The sequence below is a fragment of the Eriocheir sinensis genome, unplaced genomic scaffold (genome assembly GCF_024679095.1).
Source record: "Eriocheir sinensis breed Jianghai 21 unplaced genomic scaffold, ASM2467909v1 Scaffold1218, whole genome shotgun sequence".
Classification (NCBI taxonomy): domain Eukaryota; kingdom Metazoa; phylum Arthropoda; class Malacostraca; order Decapoda; family Varunidae; genus Eriocheir; species Eriocheir sinensis.
Window position 1 is genome coordinate 51,234 of NW_026110539.1, and position 23,767 is coordinate 75,000.

At 35.1% G+C, this 23,767-nt stretch overlaps 1 protein-coding gene across 43 annotated transcripts in view; it reads left to right on the forward strand.

Moving 5' to 3' along the window:
* LOC126989568 (CUB and sushi domain-containing protein 1-like) overlaps positions 1–23,767 on the forward strand; it is a 70,228-nt gene that overhangs the window by 31,032 nt on the left and 15,429 nt on the right. For 16 of the 43 annotated variants that reach the window (XR_007743442.1, XR_007743462.1, XR_007743440.1 and 13 more), the window contains 4 exons: positions 15,301–15,480; positions 16,455–16,640; positions 17,733–17,892; positions 19,603–19,666. Coding sequence is in view for 6 of the 43 variants with exons in the window: in XM_050848140.1 (XP_050704097.1) it covers positions 15,301–15,480; positions 16,455–16,640; positions 17,733–17,892; positions 19,603–19,666; positions 21,957–22,064 (698 nt within the window). In the remaining 37 variants the exon portion in view is untranslated. Of the gene's footprint in view, positions 1–15,300; positions 15,481–16,454; positions 16,641–17,732; positions 17,893–19,602; positions 19,667–19,950; positions 20,172–21,401; positions 21,536–21,956; positions 22,067–22,759; positions 23,136–23,767 lie in introns of those variants that run through there. The other 27 variants (XR_007743450.1, XR_007743444.1, XR_007743446.1 and 24 more) reach the window with 11 other exon arrangements.

Sequence of the window (23,767 nt, forward strand, 5' to 3'; positions counted from 1 at the left end):
CTCTTTTATTCTGTTGTATTCTGTTGTATTCTCTTTTATTCTGTTGTATTCTCTTTTATTCTGTTGTATTCTGTTGTATTCTCTTTTATTCTGTTGTATTCTGTTGTATTCTCTTTTATTCTGTTGTATTCTCTTTTATTCTGTTGTATTCTGTTGTATTCTCTTTTATTCTGTTGTATTCTGTTGTATTCTCTTTTATTCTGTTGTATTCTCTTTTATTCTGTTGTATTCTGTTGTATTCTCTTTTATTCTGTTGTATTCTGTTGTATTCTGTTGTATTCTCTTTTATTCTGTTGTATTCTGTTTTATTCTCTTTTATTCTGTTGTATTCTCTTGTATTCTCTTTTATTCTGTTGTATTCTCTTTTATTCTGTTGTATTCTGTTGTATTCTCTTTTATTCTGTTGTATTCTGTTGTATTCTCTTTTATTCTGTTGTATTCTGTTGTATTCTCTTTTATTCTGTTGTATTCTCTTTTATTCTTTTGTATTCTCTTTTATTCTGTTGTATTCTGTTGTATTCTCTTTTATTCTGTTGTATTCTGTTGTATTCTCTTTTATTCTGTTGTATTCTGTTGTATTCTGTTGTATTCTCTTTTATTCTGTTGTATTCTGTTGTATTCTCTTTTATTCTGTTGTATTCTATTGTATTCTGTTATTCTATTCTTGTATTCTGTTGTATTCTCTTTTATTCTGTTGTATTCTGTTGTATTCTCTTTTATTCTGTTGTATTCTGTTGTATTCTCTGTTATTCTCTTTTATTCTGTTGTATTCTCTTTTATTCTGTTGTATTCTGTTGTATTCTCTTTTATTCTGTTGTATTCTGTTGTATTCTCTTTTATTCTGTTGTATTCTGTTGTATTCTCTTTTATTCTGTTGTATTCTGTTGTATTCTCTTTTATTCTGTTGTATTCTGTTGTATTCTCTTTTATTCTGTTGTATTCTGTTGTATTATCTTTTATTCTGTTGTATTCTGTTGTATTCTCTTTTATTCTGTTGTATTCTGTTGTATTCTCTTTTATTCTGTTGTATTCTGTTGTATTCTTTTATTCTGTTGTATTCTGTTGTATTCTCTTTTATTCTGTTGTATTCTGTTGTATTCTGTTGTATTCTCTTTTATTCTGTTGTATTCTGTTGTATTCTCTTTTATTCTGTTGTATTCTGTTGTATTCTCTTTTATTCTGTTGTATTCTCTTTTATTCTGTTGTATTCTGTTGTATTCTCTCTTATTCTGTTGTATTCTGTTGTATTCTCTTTTATTCTGTTGTATTCTTTTGTATTCTCTTTTATTCTATTTGTATTCTGTTGTATTCTCTTTTATTCTGTTGTATTCTCTTTTATTCTATTTGTATTCTGTTGTATTCTCTTTTATTCTGTTGTATTCTGTTGTATTCTCTTTTATTCTGTTGTATTCTGTTGTATTCTCTTTTATTCTGTTGTATTCTGTTGTATTCTCTTTTATTCTGTTGTATTCTGTTGTATTCTCTTTTATTCTGTTGTATTCTGTTGTATTCTCTTTTATTCTGTTGTATTCTGTTGTATTCTCTTTTATTCTGTTGTATTCTCTTTTATTCTGTTGTATTCTGTTGTATTCTCTTTTATTCTGTTGTATTCTGTTGTATTCTCTTTTATTCTGTTGTATTCTCTGTTGTATTCTCTTTTATTCTGTTGTATTCTGTTGTATTCTCTTTTATTCTGTTGTATTCTGTTGTATTCTCTTTTATTCTGTTGTATTCTCTTTTATTCTGTTGTATTCTGTTGTATTCTCTTTTATTCTGTTGTATTCTCTTTTATTCTGTTGTATTCTGTTGTATTCTCTTTTATTCTGTTGTATTCTGTTGTATTCTCTTTTATTCTGTTGTATTCTCTTTTATTCTTTTGTATTCTGTTGTATTCTCTTTTATTCTGTTGTATTCTGTTGTATTCTCTTTTATTCTGTTGTATTCTGTTGTATTCTCTTTTATTCTGTTGTATTCTGTTGTATTCTCTTTTATTCTGTTGTATTCTCTTTTATTCTGTTGTATTCTCTTTTATTCTGTTATGATAATTTGTATTATCTATTATTCTGTTGTATTCTGTTGTATTATTTATTCTGTTGTATTCTCTTTTATTCTGTTGTATTCTCTTTTATTCTGTTGTATTCTCTTTTATTCTGTTGTATTCTGTTGTATTCTCTTTTATTCTGTTGTATTCTGTTGTATTCTCTTTTATTCTGTTGTATTCTGTTGTATTCTCTTTTATTCTGTTGTATTCTGTTGTATTCTCTTTTATTCTGTTGTATTCTGTTGTATTCTCTTTTATTCTGTTGTATTCTGTTGTATTCTCTTTTATTCTGTTGTATTCTTTTGTATTCTCTTTTATTCTGTTGTATTCTGTTGTATTCTCTTTTATTCTGTTGTATTCTGTTGTATTCTCTTTTATTCTGTTGTATTCTGTTGTATTCTCTTTTATTCTGTTGTATTCTGTTGTATTCTCTTTTATTCTGTTGTATTCTGTTGTATTCTCTTTTATTCTGTTGTATTCTGTTGTATTCTCTTTTATTCTGTTGTATTCTCTTTTATTCTGTTGTATTCTCTTTTATTCTGTTGTATTCTGTTGTATTCTCTTTTATTCTGTTGTATTCTGTTGTATTCTCTTTTATTCTGTTGTATTCTCTTTTATTCTGTTGTATTCTGTTGTATTCTCTTTTATTCTGTTGTATTCTGTTTTATTCTCTTGTATTCTGTTGTATTCTGTTGTATTCTCTTTTATTCTGTTGTATTCTGTTGTATTCTCTTTTATTCTGTTGTATTCTGTTGTATTCTCTTTTATTCTGTTGTATTCTCTTTTATTCTGTTGTATTCTGTTGTATTCTCTTTTATTCTGTTGTATTCTGTTGTATTCTCTTTTATTCTGTTGTATTCTGTTGTATTCTCTTTTATTCTGTTGTATTCTGTTGTATTCTCTTTTATTCTGTTGTATTCTGTTGTATTCTCTTTTATTCTGTTGTATTCTCTTTTATTCTGTTGTATTCTGTTGTATTCTCTTTTATTCTGTTGTATTCTCTTTTATTCTGTTGTATTCTCTTTTATTCTGTTGTATTCTGTTGTATTCTCTTTTATTCTGTTGTATTCTCTTTTATTCTGTTGTATTCTGTTGTATTCTCTTTTATTCTGTTGTATTCTGTTGTATTCTCTTTTATTCTGTTGTATTCTGTTGTATTCTCTTTTATTATGTTGTATTCTATTTTATTCTCTTTTATTCTCTTTTATTCTGTTGTATTCTGTTGTATTCTCTTTTATTCTGTTGTATTCTTTTATTCTGTTGTATTCTCTTTTATTCTGTTGTATTCTCTTTTATTCTGTTGTATTCTGTTGTATTCTCTTTTATTCTGTTGTATTCTGTTGTATTCTCTTTTATTCTGTTGTATTCTCTTTTATTCTGTTGTATTCTCTTTTATTCTGTTGTATTCTGTTGTATTCTCTTTTATTCTGTTGTATTCTGTTGTATTCTCTTTTATTCTGTTGTATTCTGTTGTATTCTCTTTTATTCTGTTGTATTCTGTTGTATTCTCTTTTATTCTGTTGTATTCTGTTGTATTCTCTTTTATTCTGTTGTATTCTGTTGTATTCTTTTTTATTCTGTTGTATTCTCTTTTATTCTGTTGTATTCTGTTGTATTCTCTTTTATTCTGTTGTATTCTGTTGTATTCTCTTTTATTCTGTTGTATTCTGTTGTATTCTCTTTTATTCTGTTGTATTCTGTTGTATTCTCTTTTATTCTGTTGTATTCTGTTGTATTCTCTTTTATTCTGTTGTATTCTGTTGTATTCTCTTTTATTCTGTTGTATTCTCTTTTATTCTGTTGTATTCTGTTGTATTCTCTTTTATTCTGTTGTATTCTGTTGTATTCTCTTTTATTCTGTTGTATTCTGTTGTATTCTCTTTTATTCTGTTGTATTCTGTTGTATTCTCTTTTATTCTGTTGTATTCTGTTGTATTCTCTTTTATTCTTTTGTATTCTCTTATTCTTTTGTATTCTCTTTTATTCTGTTGTATTCTCTTTTATTCTGTTGTATTCTGTTGTATTCTCTTTTATTCTGTTGTATTCTGTTGTATTCTCTTTTATTCTGTTGTATTCTCTTTTATTCTGTTGTATTCTCTTTTATTCTGTTGTATTCTGTTGTATTCTCTTTTATTCTGTTGTATTCTCTTTTATTCTGTTGTATTCTATTTTATTCTGTTGTATTCTGTTGTATTCTCTTTTATTCTGTTGTATTCTGTTGTATTCTCTTTTATTCTGTTGTATTCTGTTTTATTCTCTTTTATTCTGTTGTATTCTATTTGTATTATCTTTTATGTTGTATTCTGTTGTATTCTCTTTTATTCTGTTGTATTCTGTTGTATTCTCTTTTATTCTGTTGTATTCTCTTTTATTCTGTTGTATTCTGTTGTATTCTGTTGTATTCTCTTTTATTCTGTTGTATTCTGTTGTATTCTCTTTTATTCTGTTGTATTCTGTTGTATTCTCTTTTATTCTGTTGTATTCTGTTGTATTCTCTTTTATTCTGTTGTATTCTGTTGTATTCTCTTTTATTCTATTTGTATTCTCTTTTCTTGTGTTGTATTGTGTTTTATTCTCTTTTATTCTGTTGTATTCTGTTGTATTCTCTTTTATTCTGTTTTATTCTGTTTTATTCTCTTTTATTCTGTTGTATTCTGTTGTATTCTCTTTTATTCTGTTGTATTCTGTTGTATTCTCTTTTATTCTCTTTTATTCTGTTGTATTCTCTTTTATTCTGTTGTATTCTGTTGTATTCTCTTTTATTCTGTTGTATTCTCTTTTATTCTGTTGTATTCTGTTGTATTCTCTTTTATTCTGTTGTATTCTGTTGTATTCTCTTTTATTCTGTTGTATTCTGTTGTATTCTGTTGTATTCTCTTTTATTCTGTTGTATTCTCTTTTATTCTGTTGTATTCTGTTGTATTCTCTTTTATTCTGTTGTATTCTGTTGTATTCTCTTTTATTCTGTTGTATTCTCTTTTATTCTGTTGTATTCTGTTGTATTCTCTTTTATTCTGTTGTATTCTAATTTATTCTGTTGTATTCTCTTTTATTCTGTTGTATTCTGTTGTATTCTCTTTTATTCTGTTGTATTCTGTTGTATTCTCTTTTATTCTGTTGTATTCTCTTTTATTCTGTTGTATTCTGTTGTATTCTCTTTTATTCTGTTGTATTCTGTTTTATTCTGTTGTATTCTGTTTTATTCTGTTGTATTCTGTTTTATTCTGTTGTATTCTGTTTTATTCTGTTTTATTCTGTTGTATTCTCTTTTATTCTGTTGTATTCTCTTTTATTCTGTTGTATTCTGTTGTATTCTCTTTTATTCTGTTGTATTCTGTTGTATTCTCTTTTATTCTGTTGTATTCTGTTGTATTCTCTTTTATTCTGTTGTATTCTGTTGTATTCTCTTTTATTCTGTTGTATTCTGTTGTATTCTCTTTTATTCTGTTGTATTCTGTTGTATTCTCTTTTATTCTGTTGTATTCTTTTGTATTCTCTTTTATTCTGTTGTATTCTGTTGTATTCTGTTGTATTCTCTTTTATTATTTTTTATTATGTTGTATTCTCTTTTATTCTGTTGTATTCTGTTGTATTCTCTTTTATTCTGTTGTATTCTGTTGTATTATCTTTTATTCTTTTGTATTCTGTTGTATTCTCTTTTATTCTGTTGTATTCTGTTGTATTATCTTTTATTCTGTTGTATTCTGTTGTATTCTCTTTTATTCTGTTGTATTCTCTTTTATTCTGTTGTATTCTGTTGTATTCTGTTGTATTCTCTTTTATTCTGTTGTATTCTGTTGTATTCTCTTTTATTCTGTTGTATTCTGTTGTATTCTCTTTTATTCTGTTGTATTCTGTTGTATTCTCTTTTATTCTGTTGTATTCTCTGTTGTATTCTATTTGTATTCTGTTGTATTCTCTTTTATTCTGTTGTATTCACTTTTATTCTGTTGTATTCTGTTGTATTCTATTTGTATTCTCTTTTATTCTGTTGTATTCTCTTTTATTCTGTTGTATTCTCTTGTATTCTCTTTTATTCTGTTGTATTCTGTTGTATTCTCTTTTATTCTGTTGTATTCTGTTGAATTCTCTTTTATTCTGTTGTATTCTGATTTATTCTGTTGTATTATCTTTTATTCTGTTGTATTCTGTTGTATTATCTTTTATTCTGTTGTATTATCTTTTATTCCTTTGTATTCTGTTGTATTCTCTTTTATTCTGTTGTATTCTCTTTTATTCTGTTGTATTCTGTTGTATTCTCTTTTATTCTGTTGTATTCTGTTGTATTCTCTTTTATTCTGTTGTATTCTCTTTTATTCTTTTGTATTCTGTTGTATTCTCTTTTATTCTGTTGTATTCTCTTTTATTCTGTTGTATTCTGTTGTATTCTCTTTTATTCTGTTGTATTCTGTTGTATTCTCTTTTATTCTGTTGTATTCTGTTGTATTCTGTTGTATTCTCTTTTATTCTGTTGTATTCTGTTGTATTCTCTTTTATTCTGTTGTATTCTGTTGTATTCTCTTTTATTCTGTTGTATTCTGTTGTATTCTCTTTTATTCTGTTGTATTCTGTTGTATTCTCTTTTATTCTGTTGTATTCTGTTGTATTCTCTTTTATTCTTTTGTATTCTTTTGTATTCTCTTTTATTCTGTTGTATTCTCTTTTATTCTGTTGTATTCTGTTGTATTCTCTTTTATTCTGTTGTATTCTGTTGTATTCTTTTATTCTGTTGTATTCTGTTGTATTATCTTTTATTCTGTTGTATTCTATTTTATTATGTTTTATTCTGTTGTATTCTCTTTTATTATGTTGTATTCTCTTGTATTCTCTTTTATTCTGTTTTATTCTATTTTATTCTTTTGTATTCTGTTGTATTCTCTTTTATTCTGTTGTATTCTGTTGTATTCTCTTTTATTCTGTTGTATTCTGTTGTATTATCTTTTATTCTGTTGTATTCTGTTGTATTCTCTTTTATTCTGTTGTATTCTGTTGTATTATCTTTTATTCTGTTGTATTCTGTTTTATTCTATTTTATTCTGTTGTATTCTGTTGTATTCTCTTTTATTCTGTTGTATTCTGTTGTATTATCTTTTATTCTGTTGTATTCTGTTGTATTCTCTTTTATTCTGTTGTATTCTCTTTTATTCTGTTGTATTCTCTTTTATTCTGTTGTATTCTGTTGTATTCTCTTGTATTCTGTTGTATTCTCTTTTATTCTGTTGTATTCTGTTGTATTCTCTTTTATTCTGTTGTATTCTGTTGTATTCTCTTTTATTCTATTTGTATTCTGTTGTATTCTCTTTTATTCTGTTGTATTCTGTTGTATTCTCTTTTATTCTGTTGTATTCTGTTGTATTCTCTTTTATTCTGTTGTATTCTGTTGTATTCTCTTTTATTCTGTTGTATTCTGTTGTATTCTCTTTTATTCTGTTGTATTCTCTTTTATTCTGTTGTATTCTGTTGTATTCTGTTGTATTCTCTTTTATTCTGTTGTATTCTGTTGTATTCTCTTTTATTCTGTTGTATTCTGTTGTATTCTCTTTTATTCTGTTGTATTCTGTTGTATTCTCTTTTATTCTGTTGTATTCTGTTGTATTCTCTTTTTATTCTGTTGTATTCTCTTTTATTCTGTTGTATTCTGTTGTATTCTCTTTTATTCTGTTGTATTCTGTTGTATTCTCTTTTATTCTATTTGTATTCTGTTGTATTCTCTTTTATTCTGTTGTATTCTGTTGTATTCTCTTTTATTCTGTTGTATTCTGTTGTATTCTCTTTTATTCTGTTGTATTCTGTTGTATTCTCTTTTATTCTATTTGTATTCTGTTGTATTCTCTTTTATTCTGTTGTATTCTCTTTTATTCTATTTGTATTCTGTTGTATTCTGTTGTATTCTCTTTTATTCTGTTGTATTCTGTTGTATTATCTTTTATTCTGTTGTATTCTGTTGTATTCTGTTGTATTCTCTTTTATTCTGTTGTATTCTGTTGTATTCTCTTTTATTCTGTTGTATTCTGTTGTATTCTCTTTTATTCTGTTGTATTCTGTTGTATTCTCTTTTATTCTGTTGTATTCTGTTGTATTCTCTTTTATTCTGTTGTATTCTGTTGTATTCTCTTATTCTGTTGTATTCTGTTGTATTCTCTTTTATTCTGTTGTATTCTGTTGTATTCTCTTTTATTCTGTTGTATTCTGTTGTATTATCTTTTATTCTGTTGTATTCTCTTTTATTCTGTTGTATTCTGTTGTATTCTCTTTTATTCTGTTGTATTCTGTTTTATTCTGTTGTATTCTCTTTTATTCTGTTGTATTATCTTTTATTCTGTTGTATTCTGTTGTATTCTCTTTTATTCTGTTGTATTCTCTTTTATTCTGTTGTATTCTCTTTTATTCTGTTGTATTCTGTTGTATTCTCTTTTATTCTGTTGTATTCTCTTTTATTCTGTTGTATTCTATTTTATTCTGTTGTATTCTCTTTTATTCTGTTGTATTCTGTTGTATTCTCTTTTATTCTGTTGTATTCTGTTGTATTCTCTTTTATTCTGTTGTATTCTGTTGTATTATCTTTTATTCTGTTGTATTCTGTTGTATTCTGTTGTATTATCTTTTATTCTTTTGTATTCTGTTGTATTCTGTTGTATTCTCTTTTATTCTGTTGTATTCTGTTGTATTCTCTTTTATTCTGTTGTATTCTGTTGTATTCTCTTTTATTCTGTTGTATTCTGTTGTATTCTCTTTTATTCTGTTGTATTCTGTTGTATTCTCTTTTATTCTGTTGTATTCTGTTGTATTCTCTTTTATTCTGTTGTATTCTGTTGTATTCTCTTTTATTCTGTTGTATTCTCTTTTATTCTGTTGTATTCTGTTGTATTCTCTTTTTATTCTCTTTTATTCTGTTGTATTCTTTTGTATTCTCTTTTATTCTGTTGTATTCTGTTGTATTCTCTTTTATTCTGTTGTATTCTGTTGTATTCTCTTTTATTCTGTTGTATTCTCTTTTATTCTGTTGTATTCTGTTGTATTCTGTTGTATTCTCTTTTATTCTGTTGTATTCTCTTTTATTCTGTTGTATTCTGTTGTATTCTCTTTTATTCTCTTTTATTCTGTTGTATTCTCTTTTATTCTGTTGTATTCTGTTGTATTCTGTTGTATTCTCTTTTATTCTGTTGTATTCTGTTGTATTCTCTTTTATTCTGTTGTATTCTGTTGTATTCTGTTGTATTCTGTTGTATTCTCTTTTATTCTGTTGTATTCTCTTTTATTCTGTTGTATTCTGTTGTATTCTCTTTTATTCTGTTGTATTCTCTTTTATTCTGTTGTATTCTCTTTTATTCTCTTTTATTCTGTTGTATTCTCTTTTATTCTGTTGTATTCTGTTGTATTCTCTTTTATTCTGTTGTATTCTGTTGTATTATCTTTTATTCTGTTGTATTCTCTTTTATTCTGTTGTATTCTGTTGTATTCTCTTTTATTCTGTTGTATTCTCTTTTATTCTGTTGTATTCTGTTGTATTCTCTTTTATTCTGTTGTATTCTGTTGTATTCTCTTTTATTCTGTTGTATTCTGTTGTATTCTGTTGTATTCTCTTTTATTCTGTTGTATTCTGTTGTATTCTCTTTTATTCTGTTGTATTCTCTTTTATTCTGTTGTATTCTGTTGTATTCTCTTTTATTCTGTTGTATTCTCTTTTATTCTGTTGTATTCTGTTGTATTCTCTTTTATTCTGTTGTATTCTGTTGTATTCTCTTTTATTCTGTTGTATTCTGTTGTATTCTGTTGTATTCTCTTTTATTCTGTTGTATTCTCTTTTATTCTGTTGTATTCTCTTTTATTCATTTGTATTCTGTTGTATTCTCTTTTATTCTGTTGTATTCTGTTGTATTCTCTTTTATTCTGTTGTATTCTGTTGTATTCTCTTTTATTCTGTTGTATTCTGTTGTATTCTCTTTTATTCTCTTTTATTCTGTTGTATTCTCTTTTATTCTGTTGTATTCTGTTGTATTCTCTTTTATTCTGTTGTATTCTCTTTTATTCTGTTGTATTCTCTTTTATTCTGTTGTATTCTGTTGTATTCTGTTGTATTCTCTTTTATTCTGTTGTATTCTGTTGTATTATCTTTTATTCTGTTGTATTCTCTTTTATTCTGTTGTATTCTGTTGTATTCTCTTTTATTCTGTTGTATTCTGTTGTATTCTCTTTTATTCTGTTGTATTCTCTTTTATTCTGTTGTATTCTCTTTTATTCTGTTGTATTCTGTTGTATTCTCTTTTATTCTGTTGTATTCTGTTTTATTCTGTTTTATTCTGTTGTATTCTCTTTTATTCTGTTGTATTCTGTTGTATTCTCTTTTATTCTGTTGTATTCTGTTGTATTCTCTTTTATTCTGTTGTATTCTCTTTTATTCTGTTGTATTCTGTTGTATTCTCTTTTATTCTGTTGTATTCTGTTGTATTCTCTTTTATTCTGTTGTATTCTGTTGTATTCTCTTTTATTCTGTTGTATTCTGTTGTATTCTCTTTTATTCTGTTGTATTCTGTTGTATTCTCTTTTATTCTGTTGTATTCTGTTGTATTCTCTTTTATTCTGTTGTATTCTCTTTTATTCTGTTGTATTCTGTTGTATTCTGTTGTATTCTGTTGTATTCTCTTTTATTCTGTTGTATTCTCTTTTATTCTGTTGTATTCTCTTTTATTCTGTTGTATTCTCTTTTATTCTGTTGTATTCTCTTTTATTCTGTTGTATTCTGTTGTATTCTCTTTTATTCTGTTGTATTCTGTTGTATTATCTTTTATTCTGTTGTATTGAGTGTAGCGTTATGCAGAGGCCAGAAATGAACTCCCCGTCTCGTTTTACCCAAGAAGAGTCACCGTTTTCATGAAAATAACCTCAAATAACATAAATATAGCTGATTTTCATGTTTTTGGAGGAATTTCACGCGAGCTTTCCGGGCCAATATCTTCCTTAATATTGAGTGTAGCGTTATGCCGAGGCCAGAATTGGATTCCTCATCTCGTTTTACTAAAAAAAAAGTCACCGTTTGCATGAAAATAACATAAATATAGGTTATTTTCATGTTTTGGGTGAATTTCACGAGCTTTCCGGGCCTATATCTACCTTAATATTGAGTGTAGCGTTATGACGAGGCCAGAAATGGATTCCTCGTCTTATTTTACCCAAGAAGAGTCGCCGTTTGCATGAAAATAGCTTCAAATAACATAAATATAATTGATTTTCATGTTTTTTTGATAATTTCACGCTAGTTTTCCGTGCCGATATCTCCCTTAATATTTAGTGTATCGTTATGCCGAGGCCAGAAATGGATTCCTCGTCTCGTTTCCTTCTCGTTTAGTCGCCTTTTGCAGGACATGGCCGCTTTTTATTTTTTTTTATTTTTCTAGGGACCCAAAGTATAACACTTTCACCTCAAGTACGAGAGTCCAGTGCGGGGCACCTGCCGACTTCTGAGCCCCACACTGCTTTTATCACCCAAATAACCGCCTTCACATATGATTATTGTTTAAAGGGTTAATTATTGGGGCTTCTTGGCATCAGGTATGGGTCAGAAAACGGTAAATGCGCGGCTCTGAGTACGATAATCTAGCATCGGTGCGCGGTAAAAAATCATAACACAGCTGATCGTCCACGCAGTTCCTCCTTCACGACGTGTTTTGAGAGGTGTTTGCAGTGTTTTTGGCGGTAAGACAGTGTATTTTTACGTTCATGGTACAGAGGAAGGGTCAAACTACCACCAGGGTCATTGAATACCCCTGAAAATGCTTACAACGCCTACGGAAGCCTTGTCAAATACGTGTTTATAGGTGACGAGTTTTGACCCCGCGCCGTATCAGCTGTTCTTAAGAGGTCATAAAGGAGATGAATCGTGTTCCCGTGAGTGACTTTTAACGTTGATGGTACAGAGGAAGGGTCAAGCTACCACCAGGGTCATTATCTACCTCTGGAAATGTCCCCCACAACGCCTACGAAAGCCTTGTCAAATATGTGACTCATTGACCTCAAGCATCAACCGCCCCCAAAATCATGTTACCGTTGATGAGGTTTCAGGCCCTGCTGCTGCTCTGCTTCTAAAGGTGAAAAAAAGATTAATCGCTTTCCGTGAGTGTTTCTCACCTTCATAGTACAGAGTTACGTCATGTGACGGACGAGTGTGTGACGTGGCAGCAGCAGTGTTTAAATGTGTTACGTGATCCCAGAGAGTGTTACACGTTGTGACATTAGTAGTATTCTGTTACCTGGATACATGATAGGGCTGTTACTGGCTGTGTTACGTCACTGTGTTAAGGTGACGGGCTGTGACGTGGGCTCTCAGGTGTTATGCAGTGTTAACAGTGCCACCGACAGCTCCATGTTCAGCAGGTGTTACGTGATGCAAGACAGATTAGTTACCCAGTGTTACAGTGTCTTGTTAACCACCTACCTGGTGTGACCCCCCTCCTGTGATGTGGGCTCAGCCAGGGTGTTTAATATGCAGTGCCACAGACAGTGTTATGTTACCAGGCAGTGTTCACAGTGGCATAGATTCGTGTGGTGCCAGAATCAGTGTGATGCCAGCCATTCGTGCCGGGGACGGCAAATGTATAGAATAACACCCATGTGACCCTAGGACCCTGTACAGAGGAATATTCGCACTGCTGTGATGTAGTACTCTTGTTAATTAAAGTTAATCTCACGTCAAGGCTGATGAGACGAAGAGCCTTAGACTCCACTCTGTCCAGAAGAGCTGTGTGAGTGGAGCCCCCCCACACGTGAGAGGCATACTCCATGTGAGGGCGTATGAGTGGACAGGACAGTTTGTTATGGAAAGAAGATCATTGATGAATAACAGGAAGAGAGTGGGTGATAGGACAGAGCCCTGTGGAACACCACTGTTGATAGGTTTAGGGGAAGAACAGTGACCGTCTACCACCGCAGAGATAGAACGGCCGGAAAGGAAACTGGAGATAGAGGAACAGAGAGGGATAGAATCCGAAAGAGGGCAGCAGTTTAGAAAGCAAAGACTGGTGCCAGGCTGCCTGTGACTTGAACTCTTTAATAAGGAGGAGAGTATGAACACACCTCACAAAATTTTCCCCTCTCTTTTGGCCACATTCTCCATAGTTAGCACCAGGCTTTTTTATCATTATTAGTGGTATTTGTTCTCCCTTGGGCTGCTTCCTTTACAGTAAGACTTATTATGCCTAGGCCCACCTGTAGGGAGATGTAATTTGACCCAGTACAGTAAGACTTCTGCCTAGGCCCACTGTAGAGAGATGCAATTTGACCCTGTACAGAAGTGCTATGTGGCCCCACATACCAGAAGATAGCGTAGTAACATCTAAATTATTTTATGTATATATTTTTTTACGGCAGAGGAAGCAGGTCATGGGGCAAAGAAAGTACTATTGAGAAAAGAAAGCTTGCTGTTCACTGTGTTTATCAGAGTGGCCAAAAGAGAGGTCAGCTTCAGGAGGAGAGGTGTCTCCATACCCTCCTCTTGAAAGAGTTCAAGTCATAGGCAGGAGGAAGTACAGACCAAGGAAGACTGTTCGGGAGTTTGCCATGAAGGGGATGAAGGAATGAGGATGCTGGTTAACTCTTGCATGAGGATTGGGACTGTTGTTTCTTTACTGATATCTTTATTAATTGAAATGAAACGTGTTGACTCAAAAAGGTTTAGTGGTTCACCATTTTGGTACAGGTTTTGTATCAGTATTAATTATTTAACCCAGGATTATTTACCTTCAATACATCTAACTATCTGTCTACTACTACTACTACTACTACTACGGGCCTCCATCTATTAGAGTTGCGTTGTGAGCGGTATATTCTCTCATATCCTTTCACAAAGCAATTCATTGGCCCCACCCCGCCAATGACTGTGGCCGACAACCATCTTTATTTAATATAACAAACTTTACTAAGCATTTTATTTTTAAGCTAACAGAGCTTGTGGTTGATACGACTATCAACCGCCGTCGCCTCAAAGTCCAGGTCGGCAATGTGGGTGGTTTTGGGTGCAGGCGACCTGGTTCCTCTCAGGCAGACCAAGGCTGACCTCAGGAGGGAGAAGGACAGCCTGCATCTCATCCAGGCGACCACACTGCTTCTTGGCTGCTGTTTCTTATCCGCCAGTGTTTCGGCGAGTCTTGCGTAGAAGCTCTGCGCCCTTGGTCCCATCCCTCCTGCCGTCGTGAATACTACCGGGGTGAAGGAGCCCTGGTCCACATTCTGTATCCTTTCTTCATATGCTCTGTTCTTCTCTTGCTCGTTTCTTCTGTGGGCTGCATCAAGGGTCAGGTCTCTGTGGCAATGGGCCATGGGATCAAAGATCCTTATGTCAAAATATGCCCTTTGTCCACGAGTCCAAAACCCTCTGGCGCTAACATCCACTCGTGCTTCGTTGGAAACATTAGCGGTGCGTCTGGCGAGGTGTTCGCCTTGCAGAGGGAGCAGCATGGGTTCCACAGTCACGTCGTGGCAGACTTCTTTCAGCATCTGAGCTGTTATGTCTCTTACTTCGTCGTGTCTCATGCAGACGAGACCTCCTCGCTTGCATGTCATGGCATGATTTTGGTTGAAGGGTGAGCCACATGTTTGGGAGCCCATCCACTGGCCAGCCATACCTGAGGGCAAGGGCATCAGTAAATTCTTTTTTGTTTAAGTTGAAGCCTTTTGCCCTGATAGGTAGTGTGGTTAGCCAGTTTGAAGCGCCCACTTCCTGTGCAATATCTGTCCTCCTCCTTGTGTCTTCTGGGAGTTCTCTCATTAGGTCACTCAGAGTGTCTCTCTGTTTTCCTTCTCTGTTTATGGAGATTTCATTCCTTAGTGACCTAATATATTGAGGGTTGTCTTCTCCCCTTTCATTTTGATTGGTAATATATCCGGTCAAGGAGGCTGTGATTCGGATTGAGTTCCCGAATTCAGACTCGGCCAGATTTTGTGGGTTGGTGATGCCGAGCCCACCCATTTTTGGCGGCAACTCCAGCAATCTTCTCTCCTGGTCACTGGGACATCTCCCATTTGCTATCGCCGGTATGAAGGTGTTTCTGACAGCATCTTCCAGAGGTTTTAGTAACGGAGCAACATCAGGAACTGTCCTCATGAGGCTACTACTACTACTACTACTATCCCTGGACACTTTAGACTATCCCCACGGTGTCTAGAAGGCCTGTTATCCGACTATGCGACACCCCACAAGGCCACTACTACTACTACTACTACTATTACTACTTATACTACTACTAATACTATTCTCTCCCCTACAGAAGTCCAGTGTCCCAACCTCACTACAACGCTGACTACTGCCTTAAGTGTGGTAGTGGAGGATAGTGGCCGAGTGGAGGCTACAGCGGACTATTCCTGCGAAAAGGGGAGGATAGTCGGGAATAGTCAGCGGAAGTGTGGTAGTAATGGTATCTGGAGTGGCAGTCAACCACGCTGTGAATGTAAGTAATAGTAGTTGTAGTAGTAGTAGTTACAGTAAGTAGGTGATTGTAGTAGCTCTTGTAGGGTGTTGAATAGTAGTAATAAGACTATCCTGAGACTAACTAGACTATTCCTAATACCCCTCAGATGTAGTAGTAGTAGTAGTAGTAGAAATAGCATATGTTGGGTGTTGAATACTACTAACAGGACTATCCTAAGACTAACTAGACTATTCCTAACCCCCTCAGATGTAGTAGTAGTAGTAGTAGTAGTAGTAGTAGTAGTAGTAGTAGAAATTGCTTATGTTGGGTGTTGAATACTACTAACAGGACTATCCTAAGACTAACTAGACTATTCCTAACCCCCTCAGATGTAGTAGTAGTAGTAGTAGTAGTAGAAATAGCTTATGTTGGGTGTTGAATACTACTAACAGGACTATCCTAAGACTAACTAGACTATTCCTAACCCCCTCAGATGTAGTAGCAGTAGTAGTAGTAGTGGTAGTAGAAATAGCTTATGTTGGGTGTTGAATACTACTAACAGGACTATCCTAAGACTAACTAGACTATTCCTAACCCCCTCAGATGTAGTAGTAGTAGTAGTAGTAGAAATAGCTTATGTTGGGTGTTGAATACTACTAACAGGACTATCCTAAGACTAACTAGACTATTCCTAACCCCCTCAGATGTAGTAGTAGTAGTAGTAGTAGTAGTAGAAATAGCTTATGTTGGGTGTTGAATACTACTAACAGGACTATCCTAAGACTAACTAGACTATTCCTAGCCCCCTCAGATGTAGTAGTAGTAGTAGTAGAAATAGCTTATGTAGGGTGTTGAATACTAGTAACAAGACTATCCTAAGACTAACTAGACTATTTTTAACCCTCCCAGATGTAGCAGTAGTAGTAGTAGTAGTAGAAATAGCTTATGTTGGGTGTTGAATACTACTAACATGACTATCCGAAGACTAACCAGACTATTCCTAACCCTTCCAGATGTGACCTGCGACCTACCACAAGGCTTGGATAATGGTAGAATAGTCCGACTCAACCAGACCCTGGAATACGGTAGCCTGGTCGAATATCACTGTCTACCGGAACACAGGCTGGTCGGGGGGACCTTCCGGAGGTCATGTGGCGAGCTGGGCGAGTGGTTGGGTGGAGAACCGAAGTGTGTGTTGGGTAAGTAGTAATAGTAGTAATAGTAGTAGTAGTAGTAGTAGTAGTAGTAGTAGTAGAAGTAGTAGTAAAAATAGCTTATGTTGGGTGTTGAATACTAGTAATAAGACGATCCTAAGACTAACTAGACTATTTTTAACCCTCCCAGATGTAATAGTAGTAGTTGTAGTAGTAGTAGTAGTAGTAGTAGTGGTAGTAGTAGAAGTAACTTATGTTGGGTGTTGAATACTAGTAATAAGACTATCCTAGGACTAACTAGACTATTTTTAACCCTCCCAGATGTAATAGTAGTAGTTGTAGTAGTAGTAGTAGTAGTAAAAATAGCTTATGTTGGGTGTTAAATACTAGTAATAAGACTATCCTAAGACTAACTAGATTATTTTTAACCCTCCCAGATGTAATAGTAGTAGTAGTAGTAGTAGTAGTAGTAGTAGTAGTAAAAATAGCTTATGTTGGGTGTTGAATACTAGTAATAAGACTATCCTAGGACTAACTAGACTATTTTTAACCCTCCCAGATGTAATAGTAGTAGTTGTAGTAGTAGTAGTAGTAGTAGTAAAAATAGCTTATGTTGGGTGTTAAATACTAGTAATAAGACTATCCTAAGACTAACTAGATTATTTTTAACCCTCCCAGATGTAATAGTAGTAGTAGTAGTAGTAGTAGTAGAAATAGCTTATGTTGGGTGTTGAATACTAGTAATAAGACTATCCTAAGACTAACTAGACTATTTTTAACCCTCCCAGATGTAATAGTAGTAGTAGTAGTAGTAATAGTAGTAGTAGTAGTAGTAGTAGTAGTAAAAATAGTTTATGTTGGGTGTTGAATACTAGTAATAAGAGTATCCTAAGACTAACTAGACTATTTTTAACCCTCCCAGATGTAATAGTAGTAGTTGTAGTAGTAGTAGTAGTAGTTGAAATAGCTTATGTTGGGTGTTGAATACTAGTAATAAGACTATCCTAAGACTAACTAGACTATTTTTAACCCTCCCAGATGTAGTAGTAATAGTAGTAGTAGTAGTAGTAGTAGAGAGAGAGACAGATTACTACCATGAATACTACTATTACTATTAACTATTTTGTACTATTCCAGGTCCAGAGGATGCCTACAACACCATAGGCTCCGATAGTAGTAGTAGTAGTGTGAGTACTACTTCTACTTCTACCGCTAGCAACACCGGGCTCTACATCGGACTATTCTTCGGGCTCATCCTGGCGATAGTCTTCATAGGAGTGCTAGTCTACTTCAGAATGTAAGTAGTAGTAGTAGTAGTAGTAGTAGCAGTAGTAGTAGTTATGGTGGTGGTGGTAGTTAATTCTTAAGGTTGTCATATCACTTTACGTTTTCTGCTATAACTCAGCTTGTATGTGTGGTAGGTAAATCTAGCTTGCGTGGTAGTTAGAGTGGTAGTTGACCTTCCTTCTTATCAAAATTCGTGTTCCTAACCTGAGTGTGGTAGGAGTTATAGCAGGTCAAAGTTAGGGGAGTGAAAAATCCTGGATATTTTTTTCTGAATGGCATACTGTTTAACATTTTTGTATATAACTCAGCTTGTATGTATGTTAGGTGAATGTAACTTGAGTGGTAGTTAGTGTGGTAGTTGACCTTTATTCTTACCAAAATTCGTGTTGCTAACTTGAGTGTGGTAGGAGTTATAGCAGGTCAAAGTTAGGGGAGTGAAAAATTATGTTTATATTTTTCTGAATGTCATAACACTTTACATTTTTGTATATAACTCAGCTTGTATGTGTGTTAGGTGAATGTAACTTGCGTGGTAGTTAGAGAGGTAGTTGACCTTCCTTCCTACCAAAGTTCGTGTTCCTAACTTGAGTGTGGTAGGAATTATAGCAGGTCAAATTTAGGGGAGTGAAAAATTATGTTTATATTTTTCTGAATGTCATAACACTTAACATTTTTGTATATAACTCAGCTTGTATGTGTGGTAGGTGGATGTAGCTTGCGTGGTAGTTAGTGTGGTAGTTGACCTTTATTCCTACTAAAATTCGTGTTCCTAACTCCAATGTGGCAGCAGTTATAGTGGTACGAAGTTAGGCATTTCAAAATTTTCCAATCCTCCCATTTTCATTCAACCAGCTGTAACATTTTTCCCTACCATTCAACCGGCGTGCATGGTAGATGGATGGGCCTTGGTGGGCTGGTAGACACACCCTTTGGCTATCCTATCATACTCACAGGTCTGTAATTACCTGGTTCATTTGTATCAGCCTTCTTATAGATGGGTGTAATGTTGGCCAGTCTTCATGTAACTCATTGGTCTGCAATATCTTCCTGAGTGTCCTTCCCCTCTTTTATCACCCGTGGGCCTGGAGTGCCAGGCAGTGTTAACAGTGCCACAGACAGTGTTATGTGATGCAAGACAGATTAGTTACCCAGTGTTAGGCTGTCCTGTTACCTGACCTGCCTACCCCTCTCCTGTGACATGGGGTCAGGTGTTATGTGATGCCAGGCAGTGTTCATAGTGGCATAGATTTGTGTGGTGCCAGAATCAGTGTGATGCCAGTCATTGGTGCCAGGGACGGTATATGTATAGAATAACACCCAGGTGACCCTAGGACAAAGCTTTATTTTTCTCCCTCACTCCCCTCAATGTTACCAGCTTACCGTAGGCATAACATTGTATCTTTCTGTTTCTGGCCCATAAATATTGCAAAAAAGAGCATCAGTAATTACCGATGTTAACAATAATTATAAATGCATATTGTTATCTTTATGGGGCGATAGTTTGGGGTCAGAAAAGACAATACGCCAAGTACTACTAAGGGCTGGTAACCCTAAACTACCACTTGAGCCAGCTAAACGTAATATATGGAGGAGAAAAGAGAATAAATGAACCCGTGGACATACCCACAACTCCTGTGAAAGCCTTGTCAAATATGTGTAGGCCTACTTGTGTGCCAACATATGTAAGAGCATGGGCCTAACTTTTCTTCTTCCTCCTCAGGTTTTGGGCGCCCAGCCGTACACGTGAACTAACAGTCTTGGCTTCAGGGCAGGTCGCTAAAATGGTATGTGTGTGTGTGTGTGTGTGTGTGTGTGTTACGAAGGTTTTCATCATTAATATAAAAGCTTGTTGTTGGGGTGAGAGGTGGAGTCAGAGGTCAGCGATGAATAGATACGTTTATTGGGGGAGTGAGAAAAGACTCCCGCCGTGAGGGGCGGCCGGGCTAACTGAGTCTTTCGCACTAATTAATTTTTTTCTTGGTAGATGGTGCCTTGCGCTAATTGCGGATCGCTCTAATTGATCTCGCGCTAACAGGCTTTCGCGCTAATTAATTTTTTTCTTTGGAAGATGGTGGCTCGCGCTAATTGCAGTTCACTGTAATTAGCCTGTGGTACCCCGCTGACAACTTTCGATGACTGAGAAACTGCACCATCAGCCGCTACACATTGAGTCCTGCCAGTGAGAAATGAGTGCAGCCACATCCCGAGTGTTCCCGTAATGGCCGTTTGTCTGGCCTTGTGTAACAAAATGCCATGGTCTACCATGCCGAAAGCTTTCGCAAAATCAAGGTAGACCACATCGACATCTGCATTATGTTCAAGCTTATCTACGATTGAGTCATAGTGGGCCAAAAGCTGTGAGAGGCACGAGCGCCCAGTACGAAAGCCATGTTGGTCCGGGTTCATTCTGTTATTGCTTTCTAGATATGCAGACATGTTTTTAACCATAATTCTCTCTAGAACTTTAATAATATGGGAGGTTAAGGCAACTGGTCGATAGTTTTTTGCCTCTGCTCTTGACCCTCCCTTGTATATTGGTGTAATGAATGCACTTTTTAGCTTTTCTGGTATTATGCCAGAATCTAGAGAGTTTCTATAAAAATTTAACAGAGGAACACTCAGCTCTTCAGCACATTTTTTAAGAAGTACTGCAGGGAATTGATCGGGGCCAGCTGCCGAATTAGTGGCCACCCCTTTAATTGCTTGCTGTGTGTCGTCGTTGTTTAAGCTTATGTCCGTCAGGTGTGATATTTGATCAGTTCCTTGGTTGAAAAAGTCCATAGGTAGGTTGGCAATTTTGTCTTCCATGGGTTTGCTGAAGACGCTTTTGTACTGAATCAGTAGTGCTTCAGCGACATCCTGGGCTTTGTTTATGGGTTGGCCGTGTACGTCAGTCAGTGGGCCAACACTCGCTCTCACTACGGATTTGTTAGCAGCATATTTGTAAAAGTATTTGGGGTTGGTTTTGATGCATGACGCGGCTTGTATTTCTTTCCGGTCATTCTCTGATTCAACTGATCTTTTAAGTTTTTCTTCTATAATGGCAATTTAGTTTTCGAGTTGGGTCAGCATTTTGGTGTAGTTGGTATTACTGAGTTTCTTCCTTAGTTTTGTTCTTTTTCTCATTAGTACTTTTCGGTCTCTTGGTATGTTACCATTGAAAGGAGAGGTCTTTTTAGACGGCCTCCTCAGTGGTACATTGATATTTTCAAGCATGTGTTAATGATTGTATCATATTGGGCCTCAGGGTCACAGTCCCTCATGAGTAGATCCCAGTTTAGCTCACCCAGGTCTTTCTTTATACTGTCCCAGCAGACTGACTCGCTTAGGAAGTTGAGTTGGTTAAAATTAAAATTAGGAGCCTGCTCCATTTCACTGGACAGTCTAAGATGTGTATTTGTAGGTAGGTTGGTAGTCACGGTGATGATGTTATGGTCAGAGAGATTAGTTTTATTCACCCTAATATAATATCATCATTATTTATCATAACGATGTCTAGTATGTTCTTACCTCTTGTAGGAGTGTCGATGATTTGATTGAGGCAGTATTCCTCGGCAAAGTGCATGACAGCTTTTGCCTGGGTCCTCATGTCTTCCGCTCCTCCATACACACACTCCAAATTCCAGTCTGTTAGCGGAAAGTTTAAGTCTGCAGTAAGTATAAGGGTGGGCATGGGCAGTGGTAGCGAGCCAATGATATCTTTTATCTTTGTTAGTTGCGTCATAAATTTCTCTGTTGGGCATGCTGGTGGTCTGTATATATACCCAGTCAATGTCTTGAATGCATAGTACCAGTGATTCTGTGTACATATTTCATTCCTGGAAAAGTACTTTTGTTCTAGCTGCAAAATGGCTAAGTGATGACCCCGCCTTTTGTCCGTTGAATTGGTCGGTCCGTCCTGTGTGGTACAAAGTGTGGTATTTTTATTTCTGCTTTCCTAATCTCCTCTGTTAAGTGTGTTTCTGTGAGAGAGATTATTAAGGCATTTTCAGTTTGTGCCATTTCTGTGAGCAGACCATTAATTTCACATCAACCGGTTGATTTATTTATCTCTTATCTAATCACCCCCCCCAGAGGCAGTGCCAGTGTTTGGAGTGCCACTGTGCCTGGCCGTCCAGCGCTGCCCGGCACACGATGGCATCCAGCTGCCCACCATTGTCAGGGAGTGCATTGACCAGATAGAGGTGAGTGTTATTATTGTTATTGTTATTATTATTATTATTATTATTATTGTTATTATTGTTATTATTACACACACACACACACACACACACACACACACACACACACACACACACACACACACAGCGCTCATGTGTGAAGATTATTAGAGAAGTGATTCCTGGCAGCAAGAACACATCAAAGACTACAATGAAGTGACAGCGTGTCATTTTGATACTGTTTTTGCTCAAGTGGGTAAATGTACATTTGAAAAATCTCAACAGAACTTAAGTGATGCAGACTTAATACTACAACCATTACACACAAATTTAAGACATGGCATTAATTCACATAGTAGTAATTCACATGTTTGGGCCTGAACCCACAAGCTGGGAAACAATAACTTTAGCTATCAGACACATGAATAATAGTGGCTCTTACGGATCAGACGGTATCCCTTTTAAATTTTTAAAAGACGCCCTTCAATGCACACATTACTTGCATCATAAACACCTCAATTGTAAGTGGAGTTTTCCCCACACCGTGGAAGCACTCCATTGTAATACCTATTTTTAAGTCTGGCAATGAAAACGAACCTATAGCGTCCCATCCTACCCATTCTTTCTAAAGTAACTGAAAAAAGAGTTGCATCTCAGCTTACTAAGTGAATGAGAAGGATAGTCTCCAAAATACGCATTTCCCCCTCGATTTGCAAGGTTTGCAGTGAGAACTGACGGACGATGGCCGGAGCCAGAGCCGAGGCTGACTCTAGACGGGAGATGGCAGAGTGAACATGACCCCGAACTGTGGCGTTGAGGACTTCCTGATGGAGGTTAAGCTGACGTCTCTCTTCCGCCAATAGAGTGTAGAGATGGGAGATTTTCCCGTGTATGACGTCTATCTGGGCCTGACTGGCCGTACCAGAAAGGAGGTGCAAGCGAGCCAATGAAATCAACGGCTCCTCGCCGCTGGGGAGTCCGAAACGGGCTCTCATCCCTACCACTCCTAGCCGACAGGAAGTTGTTGAGATCCTTGAACAATTTTGCAAATTCAGTGTGGAAGGAGTCTAGAGTCCGCCTCAGCAGCCCAACAGTAGGGACTGATTGATTCATATGGTCAATTGTGTGTGTGTGTATTTACCTAATTGTATTTACCTAGTTGTGACATACGGGAAAAGATCTACGCTCATGCTGTCCGGTCTCCATATCCTCTCTTATCCAACTTTTCCTTAATATCCTGAATGTTTCTTGCACAAACCACCTCCTCCTCCAGTCCGTTCCACAGCTTCTGTTTGGGAAGCTAAACTTTTTCACATCTCACCTACACGTGGTCGCCCTAAACTTCTTTCCATGTCCTCTCGTTTCTCTCTCGCTCCACACACACACACAGGTCCTCTCTGTCCACCCCGCTCGCCACCCTGTACACCGCTGTCAGGTCTCCTCTCTCTCTTCTCCTCTATCTATATGTGTGTGTGTGTGTGTGTGTGTGAGAGAGAGAGAGAGAGAGAGAGAGAGATGTGGGATTTGACACCTCATTGACACGGAGAGAGAGAGAGAGAGAGAGAGAGAGCAGCCTATTTCCTCTCTCTCTCTCTCTCTCTCTCTCTCTCTCTCTCTCTCTCTTTCTCTCTTTTGGGGGAAGGGACACACCCACACAGAAGCATTGAACAGACTGGAGGAGGAGGTGGTTTGTTCAAGAAACATTTTAAGGAAAGGTTGGATAAG